This window comes from Mizuhopecten yessoensis, unplaced genomic scaffold, assembly GCF_002113885.1.
Source record: "Mizuhopecten yessoensis strain PY_sf001 unplaced genomic scaffold, ASM211388v2 scaffold716229, whole genome shotgun sequence".
Taxonomy (NCBI): domain Eukaryota; kingdom Metazoa; phylum Mollusca; class Bivalvia; order Pectinida; family Pectinidae; genus Mizuhopecten; species Mizuhopecten yessoensis.
The window spans coordinates 255,230-271,651 of record NW_018480012.1 but is presented as its reverse complement, the minus strand read 5'-3'; the positions used below and the strand labels follow the sequence as shown (position 1 = coordinate 271,651).

The window sequence follows — 16,422 nt, the reverse complement described above, 5'->3', positions numbered from 1 at the left end:
GAGGTCCGTCTATGGAGGGGATTATATTCTCTCCATCACTTTGTTTAGGGATATTGATGACAGCTCAACAATATATTTCCATATATAAGAGGATAAAAACCTATATCAAATCTGATAACCACCAGCGGAAAAACATAATGACTTTTAATTAGTGTTGTGGTAGTGTGTTCTCCGCCTCATTCTGTTCTCGTTTGTATTTGCCTCCTTTATTAGGGTACCCAGTATGCTTGGACGGGTTTCGGTAGATACGCGAGTACAAGTGCTGTTGTTCTTGTCATTTGTCCATATTGTCAATGTTCTTTTACAGTACGATATCACTTGAGACTACAGCACAAAAGCTGTAACACCCAAACCATATCGTAGCATACTCAAGCCAGGTGTTGTCCGACATTTAACTCATACTTTAGACTATCTGTGCGCTTAGATGTCGGCCTGTGGTGTCAGACAGCATATATCTTACAGTGTGACCAGTGTGACCAGTGCAGCTAAGGTTGCATTCAATTATTCTCACCTGCACGTGCAATACCAGTAACCGTGTTATTTCCTGTTAACGAGTCTGACAACGAGTGAAACGATATACACACGCTATGGATGTCACGTTTTCCCGTCTGCAGTATCTGTTTGTAACTGCCCCTCAATTATTAGCAGATGTTGGTGTTAACACTAGACCTTTGTGTACCGTCTAATTGCCTAATTCTGTGAAACATGGGGGGATAACTCAGTTACTACAGCAGTTACCTGCACCATTTTCCGACGATCAAATCCATCAATATTATACTGGTAACGCTATTTCTCCCAAAAAATACCGATTAATGTGAATCATCTCCATCTATTTTCCTATTATGAAAGAAACCAAATGTCGAAGTTGTGACGAAGATTATGATTTATTTGCCTCCTCGTGGGATAATTAGCAAATACAACGTAATGGCTGACGCCCATTGTCAATACTTGAGAATAGATAAAAATCAGCATAAATCATTACTTTTTTAAACTCTTTATATATATACGACTTAAAAAGGTGTAATCAACACAAAAACAAAATTCACTATTTATTGTGAAACGTCACTAAACAATGAACACTGCAAACTAATAATTTCATTAAATTACATTGTTTCTATTATGTAAAAGAAAAATAAACAAACTTTAAAACTTTACAACTTTAAAAGATTCAACTAATCTACAGAGAAGATACAGCTTTACCATCCCGCAGCCACTTTCCAGGTAATAGTTCAATATATCATGTTATACAAGCGTTTACGCTCTTTATAATTTGCATTGGTTAATGTTTTTGAATTGTTTCCTAAAGGTTGTCATCCCTATGACGCTTTAAGTTTGTCAGAGATAGTGTCTTTGAAATGGATAACAGTATTAGGAGAGACTTGTTGTTATATTGACCATATGTATCCCAATCTCGTTAGTTAAGGTTCAAAAATAAATATCGTGTCTTTTACAAATATATTAACTTAAACATGATACATAATTTGAAAACTCTCTAAATGACCTGCATATACGTAAAACTCAATATAATTGATTTCACATTGACAAAGAAATTACCTGACGGATAGGGTTAGATAATCGGCAATATTGAATAGCTAAATGTTTCTAAATTAATACCATATATATGTTCGTATTGTAATTATAACATATGCATTCAAACACATACTGTTTTGTTACCAGGTCGACGTTCTAACTTTCGAACCTGTAAAATGCGTATAATTCTCTAAGCAAACTAGACGTTAATAAAGATAGTCTACCTGTTCCCTAGCAAACCTAATTGATATTTAAATACGAAAAGCCCAAATTGTCGAAAAATATTTCTTTAAATGTAAACGATATCAGAACAATTATGCTTTAAAAGGTCATTCCAAAACTCTTAAAAGTTTATGAAATAAAAGCACCCTTGGTACAATGACTCGCCTTATCATCAGCTGTACATTGGCGATGTTTAAATGTCTTGGTCTTCCTACAATGTTTATGAAACTCAGCTGAGTACTATCATTGGATAAAGTAGTAAATAATTATTACAATTAGCATTGTCATGAAGCATTAGCAAAGTACGATCCTATGTTGACTACAATTTAAGTTAAGCTTATATCAAAACCTTGGTTAAGCATAACTCTATGATTGACCGTTCGTTGTAACTGCTGATTGATTTACGCGCGTGTCGCGTTACAAACAGAGGAATGCTTCCAATCCTTACTTTGTTTCAGGCCAGTAATTGCTGTATCGCATTACGTAACAAACAATTTCCTAAACAGTTATGAAATTATTTATTTAAAAAGCAATACATATACAAATCAATCACAAATGTTAAATGGACATAAAAATACATTATCTAGTAAGTACAACGCAAACACATTTGTGTCTCTTATGTTATAAGGCTTACGAAGGTGATCACTATTTTGGATTTCCAAAAATAGATAATGCAATTTAGAAACAGATTTTCTAATAAAGATAGTGGACAAAATTAACAGATATACACAATTCTTTGACATTGGCAAGCAAACATTAAAGGTAGATTGTTTGTCACAATTTTTCGGCCCACTTTGACACTTGCTCCAACATTTGTTTCTTGTCAAATCTACTTTAATAAGCCGACATCAGGTTCGCAGCAATGTAATTTAGTTTAGTTGTAGGTCTGGGTAATGATAAATGGTATACAGATATCGGAGAAGGCAGGCAGTATATTTTAATTGACATGCTATTTCAATTCTTATACTTTGAATGAATACTGAAATCATTTCCAGCTCTGAGATACTTGATAAAAATCATTTCCAGCTCTGAGATACTTGACAAAAATCCCTCCGTCGATGATTTTTTATGTAACAGATGGGGAAAATCTACTCCTACTGATAACTGGCTTTTAAGGAAATACAAAAGGCACCGAAATTAATTAAAACCGGAATATTTTTATAAGGCAAACAAATGTAATATTTCCTTTAATCTAAGCCAAATACTCATAAGATACTGCTTATCATTTTTTCTCTCATAACAAGGCCCCTTGCTTCCATCTAGGGAAACAAGAGTAATTAATATAAATTAGAAAACTGTACAGGACGTATTCTCAAACCCATGACAGACTAATGCTAAGTTATGACATAAATGCAACTTCCCTGTTTCACCCCAGGGCGGAATAAACCAAAACACAGGTTGATAATGGTATTTCAACATTTTGCAGGTGTGGCAGATATTATCAGTCATTACTCACAGGGATGGGATGGGATGGCGAAATCTAAACCTTTAGAGTTTCAATTGCTTAACCCCAAACCGCATCTAAAGATAGATTTTCTTACCATAACATATATCAATAATTGTGTGCGTGAAAATGTTCGCCTGAACAGGCAAAGGGAAATAATATTTGCACTTCAATCGTCAGTCGTCAACCAATATAATTTAGAGTTGTACAATAGTTAGCTCCCCTGTAACAGTGAATATCCTCTACAATAATACATGAGACACATATGGATATTTATTACAAAACATTAACAAGATAACCAACGTCAGCTTATAAGTTCTATAAGTGCACACTAATATTAATTTTGAACCTCTAATGTGTAACTAACATCGGTGATTATACATCATATTTTATGATTGTTCACCCAGTCCCAACTGTTACTTACTGAAAAAGATGTTGGATTGTATTGATGTATGCTGCCTCCGAGTATGTAGCCTGGCAAACTTAAGCGTATTGCTACAATCAATGTATGTAGTCATTCACTCTTGATATCTATCGTCCTGATCAACCTAGGGACCTGGTTAACACATGCCAACTGATAGGGCAGTATTGATATCATCAAGTGCACTGATACAAGGATTCATGTGTGACGTGAGTTGCTACAAGATTGCAGACAAATTGAAAAAAGACGCGCTAATGCACGTTATTCAGTTTGTCTGTAATCCTGTGAGAATTATAGGACAATAACTTTCCAAAGACGGCAGTTTAATGCTTAAATAATGTTGGTGTCGATTTTTATGACGACATCAGCCTTAACTCTTGATTAGCGACTGCGATATCATCGCTATGTACCATATTACTATCTAAAGTACATGTTAAAATCTTCAAATGAAATGTCTGAATTTCGAAGTTCCAATGGCGTATTTGAATATCACTTATAAAGGGGTTCAAATTAAGGGTGACTATACCATCCTTTAGGGAGCCATTTGAATGAGACATTTAACAGGAGACCTACTCGCTAAGGTTTATCACGCCAGACCAACTCGCTTAATTTATCACGAGATACCTTCATCTTAGATATATCATGGAAGACCTACTCGTTTTGATCTATCTTATCAGAACTACTCGGTTTAATTATTGACGAAAAACCTACTCGCTAAGATGTATCATGTCAGATGGACTCGCTTAATTTATCACAGGCGACTCACTCGCTTAAATCAATCACGAGAGACTTGCCCGCTTAGATATATCATGTCGGACCTACTCGCTTAGATATATCATGTCGAACCTACTCACTTAGATATATCATGTCGGACCTATTCGCTTAGATATATCATGCCGGACCTACTCGCTTAGATATGTCATGTCGGACCTATTCGCTTTGATATATCATGCCGGACCTACTCGCTTAGATATATCATGTCGGACCTACTCGCTTAGATATATAATGTCGGACCTGCTCGCTTAGATATATCATGCCGGACCTACTCGCTTAGATATATCATGTCGGACCTACTCGCTTAGATATATCATGTCGGGCCTGCTCGCTTAGATATATCATGCCGGACCTATTCGCTTAGATAGATCATGTCGGACCTATTCGCTTAGATATATCATGTCGGACCTACTCGCTTAGATATATCATGCCGGACCTACTCGCTTAGATATATCGTGTCGGACCTACTCGCTTAGATATATCATGTCGGACCTGCTCGCTTAGATATATCATGTCGGACCTACTTTCTTAGATATATCATGTCGGACCCATTCGCTTAGATATATCATGCCGGACCTACTCGATTACATATATCATGTCGGACCTACTCGCTTAGATATATCATGCCGGACCTTCTCGCTTAGATATATCATGTCGGACCTATTCGCTTAGATACATCATGCCGGACCTACTCGCTTAGATATATCATGTCGGACCTGCTCGCTTAGATATATCATGCCGGACCTACTTTCTTAGATATATCATGTCGGACCTATTCGCTTAGATATATCATGCCGTACCTACTCGCTTAGATATATCATGTCGGACCTATTCGCTTAGATACATCATGCCGGACCTACTCGCTTAGATATATCATGTCGGACCTGCTCGCTTAGATATATCATGCCGGACCTACTCGCTTAGATATATCATGTCGGACCTGCTCGCTTAGATATATCATGCCGGACCTACTTTCTTAGATATATCATGTCGGACCTATTCGCTTAGATATATCATGCCGGACCTACTCGCTTAGATAGATCATGTCGGACCTACTCGCTTCGATATATCATGTCGGACCTGCTCGCTTAGATAGATCATGTCGGAGCTACTCGCTTAGATATATCATGGCGGACCTACTCGTTTAGATATATCATGTCGGCCCTACTCGCTTAGATATATCATGTCGGACCTACTCGCTTAGATATATACCATGCCGGACCTAATCGCTTAAATCCTTCATGGGAGACCTACTCTCTCTTAAATATCCATCATGTCATACTTGCTTAAACTGATAAGGCCTGACCTACTATGATGGAATTGAATAAGTATGCAAAGTTTAATGTCCGTGGTAATAAGATGGTGATTGAGATTAGATAGCTTATACTGCCGTTTGTGGATTCCGAGTCCTTTTTAATGTGCATACAAAACACATCAAACTAGAAGAAAACACTAGGACCTACGTACATAAATGATTATCATAGACACATTGCTAATCCCCCTTATTACACCGAGACAATTATAATCCTCGGAAGACGTTTCCTTGGTGATTAGGTCCACGTTCTGGATTTAAACTATTGATTACCCTCTCTAGTGAGTTTTCTCTGTCATTTGCAATCTTAATCACGTTCTCGGTTCGATATCATGTTTCTAAAACATATGGTGTTACGACCTCCTTCTGTCATAACAACTAATTATGCATATGATTTAATGATATAAGTCCTCTTTAATGACTTGTAAGTAGACGCGATCAAACTTGTTTATCAAATCCATCAGTCTATATGTCCGTCATCATAATACATAAGATATAATAAATGAGATCATTTGTGATAAAAAGAGAGAAAAGCCGTGACCAACTGATTTTACCTTATTCAGATACACAACTAAAAGTATTTTACTCCCAAAAGAATATAATATCACGTCACGAACATCCTGGGGTATCAACTGCATTTTAATAATAAAATCGTGTCTGGTTGGCGGAATATAAGACTTGATTACCTGCCTTAGAATCATCTCTCTCCGCTAGGCTGTGCTCTTTGATACCAAGACAGGTCCATGTCACTAACTTGGTCAAAATCCTGACCTAAAGAGCCCTGATAGGTCAATTCAGTCAACGAATCGTTTGTTTGATTTGATATTAGGAATTACCTCTAGCTTACATTAGAAACGTGCGTGAGGTTATCAATTGATGTTGACTAAAAAGGAACCAGTATGGTAAAATGTTATGAAATAGGTTTGAAAACGTTTAATTCCTATGTCACCATGTCCACCAATGGTTCCCTGTTCTCATCGTTGATGTGAGGTCCGTATCACACGTCGATCACTCGTCCCCATGTCCAACAATGATTCCCTGTCCTCATCGTTGATGTGAGGTCCGTATCACACGTCGATCACTCGTCGCCATGTCCACCAATGGTTCGCTGTTCTCATTATTGATTGGAGGTCAGTATCGGACACGTCGATCCCTCGTCACCATGTCCACCAATGTTTTTCTGTTCTCATCGTTGATGGGAGGTAATTATCGGACACGTCGATCCCTCGTCACCATGTCCACCAATTGATGTTGACTAAAAAGGAACCAGTATGGTAAAATGTTATGAAATAGGTTTGAAAACGTTTAATTCCTATGTCACCATGTCCACCAATTGATGTTGACTAAAAAGGAACCAGTATGGTAAAATGTTATGAAATAGGTTTGAAAACGTTTAATTCCTATGTCACCATGTCCACCAAGGGTTTTCTGTTCTCATCCTTGATGTGAGGTAAGTATCAAACACGTCTATCACTCGTCACCATGTCAACCAATGGTTCCCTGTTCTCATCGTTGATGGGAGGTAAGTATCGGACACGTCTATCACTCGTCACCATGTCCCCCAATGATTCCCTGTCCTCATCGTTGATGTGAGGTCCGTATCGGACGTCGATCACTCGCCACCATGTCCACCAATGATTCTCTGTTCTCATCATTGATGTGAGGTGAGTATCGGACACGTCGATAACTCGTCACCATGTCCACCGATGGTTCTCTGTTCTCATCGTTGATGTGAGGTAAGTATCGGACACGTCAATCACTCGTCACAATGTCCACCAATGATTCCCTGTACTCATCGTTGATGTGAGGTCAGTATCGGACACGTCGATCACTCGTCACCATGTCCACCAATGATTCCCTGTACTCATCGTTGATGTGAGGTAAGTATCGGACACGTCGATCACTCGTCACCATGACTACCAATGGTTCCCTGTACTCAACGTTGATGTGAGGTAAGTATCGGACACGTCGATCACTCGTCACCATGTCCACCAATGGTTCCCTGTACTCATCGTTGATGTGAGGTAAGTATCGGACACGTCGATCACTCGTCACCATGTCCACCAATGGTTCCCTGTTCTCATCGTTGATGTGAGGTAAGTATCGGACACGTCGATCACTCGTCACCATGTCCACCAATGGTTCCCTGTTCTCATCGTTGATGTGAGGTAAGTATCGGACACGTCGATCACTCGTCACCATGTCCACCAATGGTTCCCTGTTCTCATCGTTGATGTGAGGTAAGTATCGGACACGTCGATCACTCGTCACCATGTCCACCAATGGTTCCCTGTTCTCATCGTTGATGTGAGGTAAGTATCGGACACGTCGATCACTCGTCACCATGTCCACCAATGGTTCCCTGTTCTCATCGTTGATGTGAGGTAAGTATCGGACACGTCGATCACTCGTCACCATGTCCACCAATGGTTCCCTGTTCTCATCGTTGATGTGAGGTAAGTATCGGACACGTCGATCACTCGTCACCATGTCCACCAATGGTTCCCTGTTCTCATCGTTGATGTGAGGTAAGTATCGGACACGTCGATCACTCGTCACCATGTCCACCAATGGTTCCCTGTTCTCATCGTTGATGTGAGGTAAGTATCGGACACGTCGATCACTCGTCACCATGTCCACCAATGGTTCCCTGTTCTCATCGTTGATGTGAGGTAAGTATCGGACACGTCGATCACTCGTCACCATGTCCACCAATGGTTCCCTGTTCTCATCGTTGATGTGAGGTAAGTATCGGACACGTCGATCACTCGTCACCATGTCCACCAATGGTTCCCTGTTCTCATCGTTGATGTGAGGTAAGTATCGGACACGTCGATCACTCGTCACCATGTCCACCAATGGTTCCCTGTTCTCATCGTTGATGTGAGGTAAGTATCGGACACGTCGATCACTCGTCACCATGTCCACCAATGGTTCCCTGTTCTCATCGTTGATGTGAGGTAAGTATCGGACACGTCGATCACTCGTCACCATGTCCACCAATGATTCCCTGTTCTCATCGTTGATGTGAGGTAAGTATCGGACACGTCGATCACTCGTCACCATGTCCACCAATGGTTCCCTGTTCTCATCGTTGATGTGAGGTAAGTATCGGACACGTCGATCACTCGTCACCATGTCCACCAATGGTTCCCTGTTCTCATCGTTGATGTGAGGTAAGTATCGGACACGTCAATCACTCGTCACCATGTCCACCAATGGTTCTCTGTTCTCATCGTTGATGTGAGGTAAGTATCGGACACGTCGATCACTCGTCACCATGTCCACCAATGGTTCTCTGTTCTCATCGTTGATGTGAGGTAAGTATCGGACACGTCTATCACTCGTCACCATGTCCACCAATGAGTCCCTGTTCTCATCGTTGGTTGATGTGAGGTAAGTATCGGACACGTCGATCACTCCTCACCATGTCCACCAATGATTCCCTGTTCTCATCGTTGGTTGATGTGAGGTAAGTATCGGACACGTCGATCACTCGTTTGAAACAAGTAATCTTGATTGAACAACAATACACAGTCAATATAACTGTTTTTCAAATAATATCGCAAAATCTCAGTTGTGTAGATGTGACAAATACAAAGTGAACTATAAAGTGGCGATCGTAAGAAACAGAATTTTGATATTTGCGAAAAATGTCAGATGCCATACTGGCAAGGAATATCCCCATTGGAGACATAAATTTCTGCCAATCAAGATTGGTAAGCTGACCTATCGTTTTTCGAATGAAAGCTTGACGGAGAGAAGAAAAACCACCACCTGCTATCATGTCTAGAGGAAACTACCCATATCACCGCCCACATCTATTATTCTCAGCGTCATTGAATCATGTCATTTTCTATAGTAGGTTATGACATGATAACTTCAGTTTAACTCATTAACCCCAGAAATATCATAATGGACTGTTCCAACTTTTGAGTTGGTAGAGTTCAAATGTGTCTTCAGGGGTGAATGAGTTAAAGGAACAATGCTTATTGAATGAATGTAAATGTAGACTGTAAATATTTACCGATACCATCGAGTCTTGCTAATATATCAATGATATACTGATCTAATACGGTCATGTAAAAATGAATTATTATAAATTTACTTGCATAACCGAGTCCAGGAAATATAAAGGTAATGTGCTAACATAAAACCTCAGAGACTGGGCAAAATATGTGATATTGTTTAGGAAAAAATACTTATGTGAGATATCGTTACACAAACCACAAGTAAATTCCATTTAGAATATAACATAATATAACTTAGACGACATCATGAAAGTCCGACGGCATGGTTGGTACTTTGAACATCATATTTCATTTCAAATGATGTTGTTTGCAGACAGGTAATGATATGTCCTTAAATATTAATTAAGTGGTTGTGATATCTTTGCTGGTGACCATAAGGCTAGATTTGTCCTCAGACTTCAGGCTGTACTTGGACCTACTCGCCTCGGGTGTCTACTCTCCGAGACCTGTGTGTGCACTGTCTGGTCTTCCCTTTCTGCCGGGGATACTCGTCTTCTGCGTCTGATGATGATGTACACTATTCCATTCAGGATTCCACCAATGTTAGAAAACGTAGTGACAAACTGAAAGATTGCTTGTGGTACGTCTGCTATGATTTGCCACACACCATAAAACGCCATGGCCCACCACTGGATGAAGAATGCCATTACGAATAACGACATGGACTTGGCCGCTCTGTGGGAGGCCACGACTGTGGACGCATTCTTGCCGACGGTACTTTTGATCCTCTTGGCCTCCGAGCGGATTCGGATCCACGTGAGGACGTACATGATGATATTGATGGCTAGAACTAGAAGGAGTGGAACAGTTGTGAAGAAGATGTTGGTGATAACTCCCTTTACTCCATCAAAGTAGCAACTGCAAACATAGTCAAAATGGTAGAAACATGTTACATAGTTACATTCACAGCTACAAAATGTCATGAATAAAGAACAAATGTCTGAAATACAGAAATTAAAATAGCCAAATATATTCATAATTAATTTTATTTCATCTACAATTTAAGTAAGTTAAATGTGATCCGGAATGCTTTTGTTCTATTGCATAAATTTGGCATCCAAGTTACAATTATATCTTTTATATTTTGTATCAATCTAGTTATATTGAACCATTTAAAATTCAAACGAATTGTTATTAGGTTGAAACTGTAATAAGATTAAATGGATATCATTTAAACATGCTCTAAATTGTTTCATTAAAGGTTCCACAAAGACTAACTATAGATATTTCAAATTCATTTTCAAATCTTTAAAGGGGACTAGATTAAAATCATGAGAGTATGATAAACCTGAAAAACAATGGTGTCTTATGGTTGTTTCGCTGATTTCTACCACGGTTTTAATGTCATTATTTAGCGATGGGTACGGTTGCAATCTTCTACTATCGGCGAGTTACGTGTGTCGACATGATTTAAAGTTGTTGACATTACATGAGAAGATGTTGACATCTTTTATGATATGTTGACATATTTATATATCGTATTTTGATAAAATCTGCATTTTCTGAAACAGTTCTACAGCGATCACTATTCAGCCCTCATATGAATGTGATAGCAGTCGTTTGGTTTGTTTACTGGTATGCAAAAATCGTACATCTGTATTAAGCTTTGAACCTTTTTATATAGTTCTTCGATTGTGCTGGATTTAAATCAATCTGAAAATGTTAGTAAAGGTGAACTCCTAAACGTGGAATAATAACACTGCAGTATTTTCCCAATGGAATTATTAGTCAAATGATCACAAACATTACAATCTGGTCACAAATACAGTATGCTAAAAATGACCTGTGGCACTAGTAGCAAACAGCATTTCTAACTTCAAAACAAGAAAGGTTGTACAGAAGACGTCATATCGATGTCTAATGAATCAGATCGTTAATATAAGTATAAAATCTGAATTTATTGCAATTGACTCAAACCAGTTATAACGCATGAACGATGAGATAAACACGAGATAGAGATGATAAGACTATGCTACCTATCAGTAATGAACACTCCCTATGAAGGTACAATCGTGCGGTTGACAGATCTTATTTCGCTGAACGACACGTAGAGCCGTTAATGAATAACTTGCACATTTCACTAATTGTCATTCGTGACTTATCGATTGCATTGATTTTCTGTTGATGTTACAAACGAATTCCTCATATTTCAAATATTGTTTATCGGAAAGTGATTGAATACATTTTTTTTGTTAAAAGCACTTCATAAAATTGTCCCTGCCGTGATTGTTTCTTTGTGAAATGATATAATCGTTATAGCATTACTTAGAGACGATGATTTATCGATATATAATTTAGGTTTCTTTTGTAATGTCAAAGTTGTACGCGTGTTTTTCTTTTATCTTTCTCTTATGCTTAATCTTTGTTTGGTGAATGATCACATGTGTTTGCATGACTGTGCTATTAGATTAGATCATATCACTGCGCATTCATTCCCAATATACACATATTCCAAACATTCACAAAAAACATATCAATAGATATATATATTAATCAGATACATATTAACCAGATTCGTATCATCAAATACGGACCTTTGTTCAGGTGAATATGTGGTAATATGAACCTCAGAAAGTTATATTAACCGAGACGATTTCGAGTTCAATATCACCTTATCAGGTAAAAACATCCATATATTCACCAAAATAAAAGTCCTTAATTGTTATGTTAGACGCTAAGTAATGATTTAATCGTTAAAAAAAAACAAGATTAAAAAAAACATGAAATTCTACAGAGGAAAGTACTGCATTTAGGAGGGGAGCATAGTGCCGTTACAATTAAACTAACGACCTAAAGTGAATATTTACCCGATTTATATTAAGCAGCTACATATTAACTATATATATTAACCAGCTCCTTATTTACCATACATATATTTACAAGCTCCTTATTTACCATATATATTTACCAGCTCCTTATTTACGATATATATATTCACCAGCTCCTTATTTACCATACATATGTTTACCAGCTCCTTATTTACGATATATATATTCACCAGCTCCTTATTTACCATACATATATTTTCCAGCTCCTTATTTACCATATATATATTAACCAGCTATATATTAACCATACATATATTTACCAGCTCCTTATTTAGCAGATATATATATTAACCAGCTACATAATAACCATATATATATTTACCAGCTACATATTAACCATATATATATTTACCAGCTCCTTATTTACCATATATATTTACCAGCTCCTTATCAACCTTATATATATTAACCAGCTATACATTAACCAAACATATATTTACCAGCTCCTTATTTACCATATATATATTAACCAGCTATATATTAACCATACATATATTTACCAGCTCCTTATTTAGCATATATATATTAACCAGCTACATAATAACCATATATATATTTACCAGCTCCTTACTTACCATATATATATTAACCAGCTCCTTATCAACCATATATATATATTAACCAGCTACATATTAACCATATATATATTACCCAGCTACATATTAACCATATATATATTAACCAGCTCCTTATTTACCATATATATTTACCAGGATCTTATCAACCATATATATATTAACCAGCTATATATTAACCATATATATATTTACCAGCTCCTTATTTACCATATATATATTTACCAGCTCCTTATCAACCATAAATATTTTAACCGGCTATATATTAACCATATATATATTTACCAGCTCCTTATCAACCATAAATATTTTAACCGGCTATATATTAACCATATATATATTTACCAGCTCCTTATCAATCATACATATTTTAACCATCTATATATTAACCATATATATTTACCAGCTACTTATCAATCATACATATATTAACCAGCAACATATTAACCATATATATTTACCAGCCCCTTATTTACCATATTTATATATTAACCAGCTATATATTAACCATATATATATTTACCAGCTCCTTATCAATCATACATATTTTAACCAGCTATATATTAACCACATATATTTACCAGCTCCTTATCAATCATACATATATTAACCAGCAACATATTAACCATATATATTTACCAGCCCCTTATTTACCATATTTATATATTAACCGGCTATATATTAACCATATAAATATTTACCAGGTCCTTATTTACCACATATATATATTTACCAGGTCCTTATTTACCATATTTATATATTAACCGGCTATATATTAGCCATATATATATTTACCAGGTCCTTATTTACCACATATATATTAACCAGCTCCTTATTTACAATATATATATTTACCAGCTCTTTCTTTACCATATATATATATTAACCAGCTATATATTAACCATATATATATTAACCAGCTATATATTAACCATATATATTCACCAGCTCCTTATTTACAATATATATATTTACCAGCTCTTTCTTTACCATATATATATATTAACCAGCTATATATTAACCATATATATATTAACCAGTTATATATTAACTATATATATTTACCAGCTCATTATTTACCATATATATATATTAACCAGCTCCTCATTTACCATTATATTTTAACCAGCTTTATAGTAACCATATATATTTAAACCAGCTTTATAGTAACCATATATATATTTACCAGCTACTTATCAACCATATATATGTTAACCAGCTATGTATTAACCATATATATATATATTTACCAGCTGCTTATCTACCATATATATATTAACCAGCTACATATTTACCGGATAGACAATAAGCAGATGCACCTTAAACTTTTTGTATCAGATATATATGGACTGAGACACAATATCCAGTTCGACGTTTATCACATTAGTAAGCTACTCGTTACCTCACATTGAGTGCTGCTTATTTGCTTTGCCCAAATTTAAGCCAACGGTAATCTATTTTACAAATAGCGTAATTTCTTGAAAGTTACATACTTTCCTGATAAAGAGATTTCCCCTGACAAACAATCTCTTGAACACTACAATAGAGCTTAGTGTTATGTAGATATTTGTGGAACAAACATCTAATATGGTCTCGTGCTCTCGTTTTACAACTAAAACTGTTGGTTATTGGTCTTTATAACATTTGGTATTTTTCCTGAAATATATAATGTTTCTGTTTTACGAAGGAAAAGAAGAAAATGAAATACATTCTTATGCAACCATAAATTATGATTAATTATGTGATGAGCCAATATGAATCTTTTTAATTGTATAATTACCAGTAAGTTTCACATTTATGTATTGCATACAATTTTATATATTCAACAAGAATCAAATCAACTAGATATTTTTTACGCCGATACTCAGTTTATTTAGGTCGATATAACAATGTACACTTAGATTTGAAATTGCTTTTCAGTACGGTTCTTCAAAATGTTTTCTGTGCTTAAGTTACAATTACCAGGTAAAACATCTATCAGAAACTGGTTGAGTTTTATTCTCCAGTCCTGACACATTACTTAAGATATCCACTGATTACCTGGATTAATATACATGTAAGGTTTACTTACAATGCTCCGTTAGGTCCCAGTTGTCCGGCCACACCCGCCACAGTTGAGCAAATACCCGGCAGTCCAAATGTCCACAGTAATAGCTTCCAGTCATATTTTCCGAAATAGATGTGTTTCCGGAAAAATATCAACACAAAGGCATTTATAGCAGCAATGTTAACCAATAAGGTCTGGGCAGTGATAAATTCAGCCAGCATAAATGCGTAAAACTGGCACAGAGCCGGGGGGTACACATGGTTCCTGGTCAGTACTATGTGACCGTGGTCAAGCGTGTGACAAATGTTAAACAAACCGTCACACAACGCTAAGTAGACGACGAATCGCTCACTCTTAGTCCAAGAGAAGAACGTCTTAATGTTCTGAGACTTAAATGAAAACGTTAAGACGAGTATAGCGGATACTAGGCTTAATGCAATGCATGTCATTGCTGGAATGTGGATGAGGTAAAACTGACCGTTGTCCAGTCCGTACACGTCCAGGTCGTAACCACTTAACATCGTTTTATTCTGCATGTTGTTCAGTGTTAGATTAGTACACAATAATTCAATAAACTATCTGGTTCAGGGTAAGAACGATATGCACTGTACTTGGAAAAAGAGCTGCTGGTTATATGTTCACGTGAATTAATGAATAACATTAATACATTTTAAACACAACACCCTTAATTAAGTAGTATACATGTAGCGTATATTGTCCTTGTGTCTTTATAAAACAACATGCATGCGTCATTCACGCTGTTAAGCCAAACTCAACTAGGCGAGCCTGATACTCCAGGGGATATGGTACTGAAACAACAAAAAATGCATAATTGACTAGCCGGTCGATAGTTGATTTGGTTCGTTAACGACAGGTGAGCCTATCTCGTCATTTCAATATAGGGAAATTATTTTCTGTAGACTTAACGAATACAATAAATAACGAAAATAAAAAAAAATAAAAAATAACAAGTTTATGCAACCCGTATTATAAACACGGGTGTTGGGATTGAAATTTGAAAATTAGTTTCACTCAAGGATTACCATTATAGCCACCCATCACCTGTATCCATATCAATTCGATAAAAATGCAATCTTCCCCTCAATGGGGGATCATTGTCTAGTAACAACGGTATTTTCTATCCAATACATTTTATCTGCTGATTTTCTGTTCAGATGCAGATGAAGCGACGATTGAATAAGCATCTGCTTTTCTCATCTTTGGAACAAACGCAACGA

The 16,422-nt window shown here is 36.7% G+C and overlaps 1 protein-coding gene across 1 annotated transcript; it reads right to left on the bottom strand.

The window, feature by feature from the left end:
- Positions 1–8,895: 8,895 nt before the first annotated feature.
- Positions 8,896–15,705, bottom strand: LOC110442213. Its single transcript, XM_021485706.1, has 3 exons — positions 15,209–15,705; positions 10,144–10,592; positions 8,896–9,122 (listed from the first exon to the last, which is right to left on the bottom strand). Exons 1-3 carry the CDS (start codon positions 15,703–15,705, stop codon positions 8,896–8,898), a joined length of 1,173 nt encoding a protein of 390 aa, XP_021341381.1.
- Positions 15,706–16,422: the final 717 nt, after the last annotated feature.

Coding starts and splice junctions, on each gene's coding strand:
- LOC110442213 (XM_021485706.1), bottom strand. CDS start 15,705: ATGTTAAGTGGTTACGACCTGGACGTGTACGGACTGGACAACGGTCAG. Junction 10,593..15,208: donor CTGGGACCTAACGGAGCATT/GTAAGTAAACCT, acceptor CTATGTTTGCAG/TTGCTACTTTGATGGAGTAA. Junction 9,123..10,143: donor CCCGAGGCGAGTAGGTCCAA/GTACAGCCTGAA, acceptor CATGGTGAGGAG/TGATCGACGTGTCCGATACT.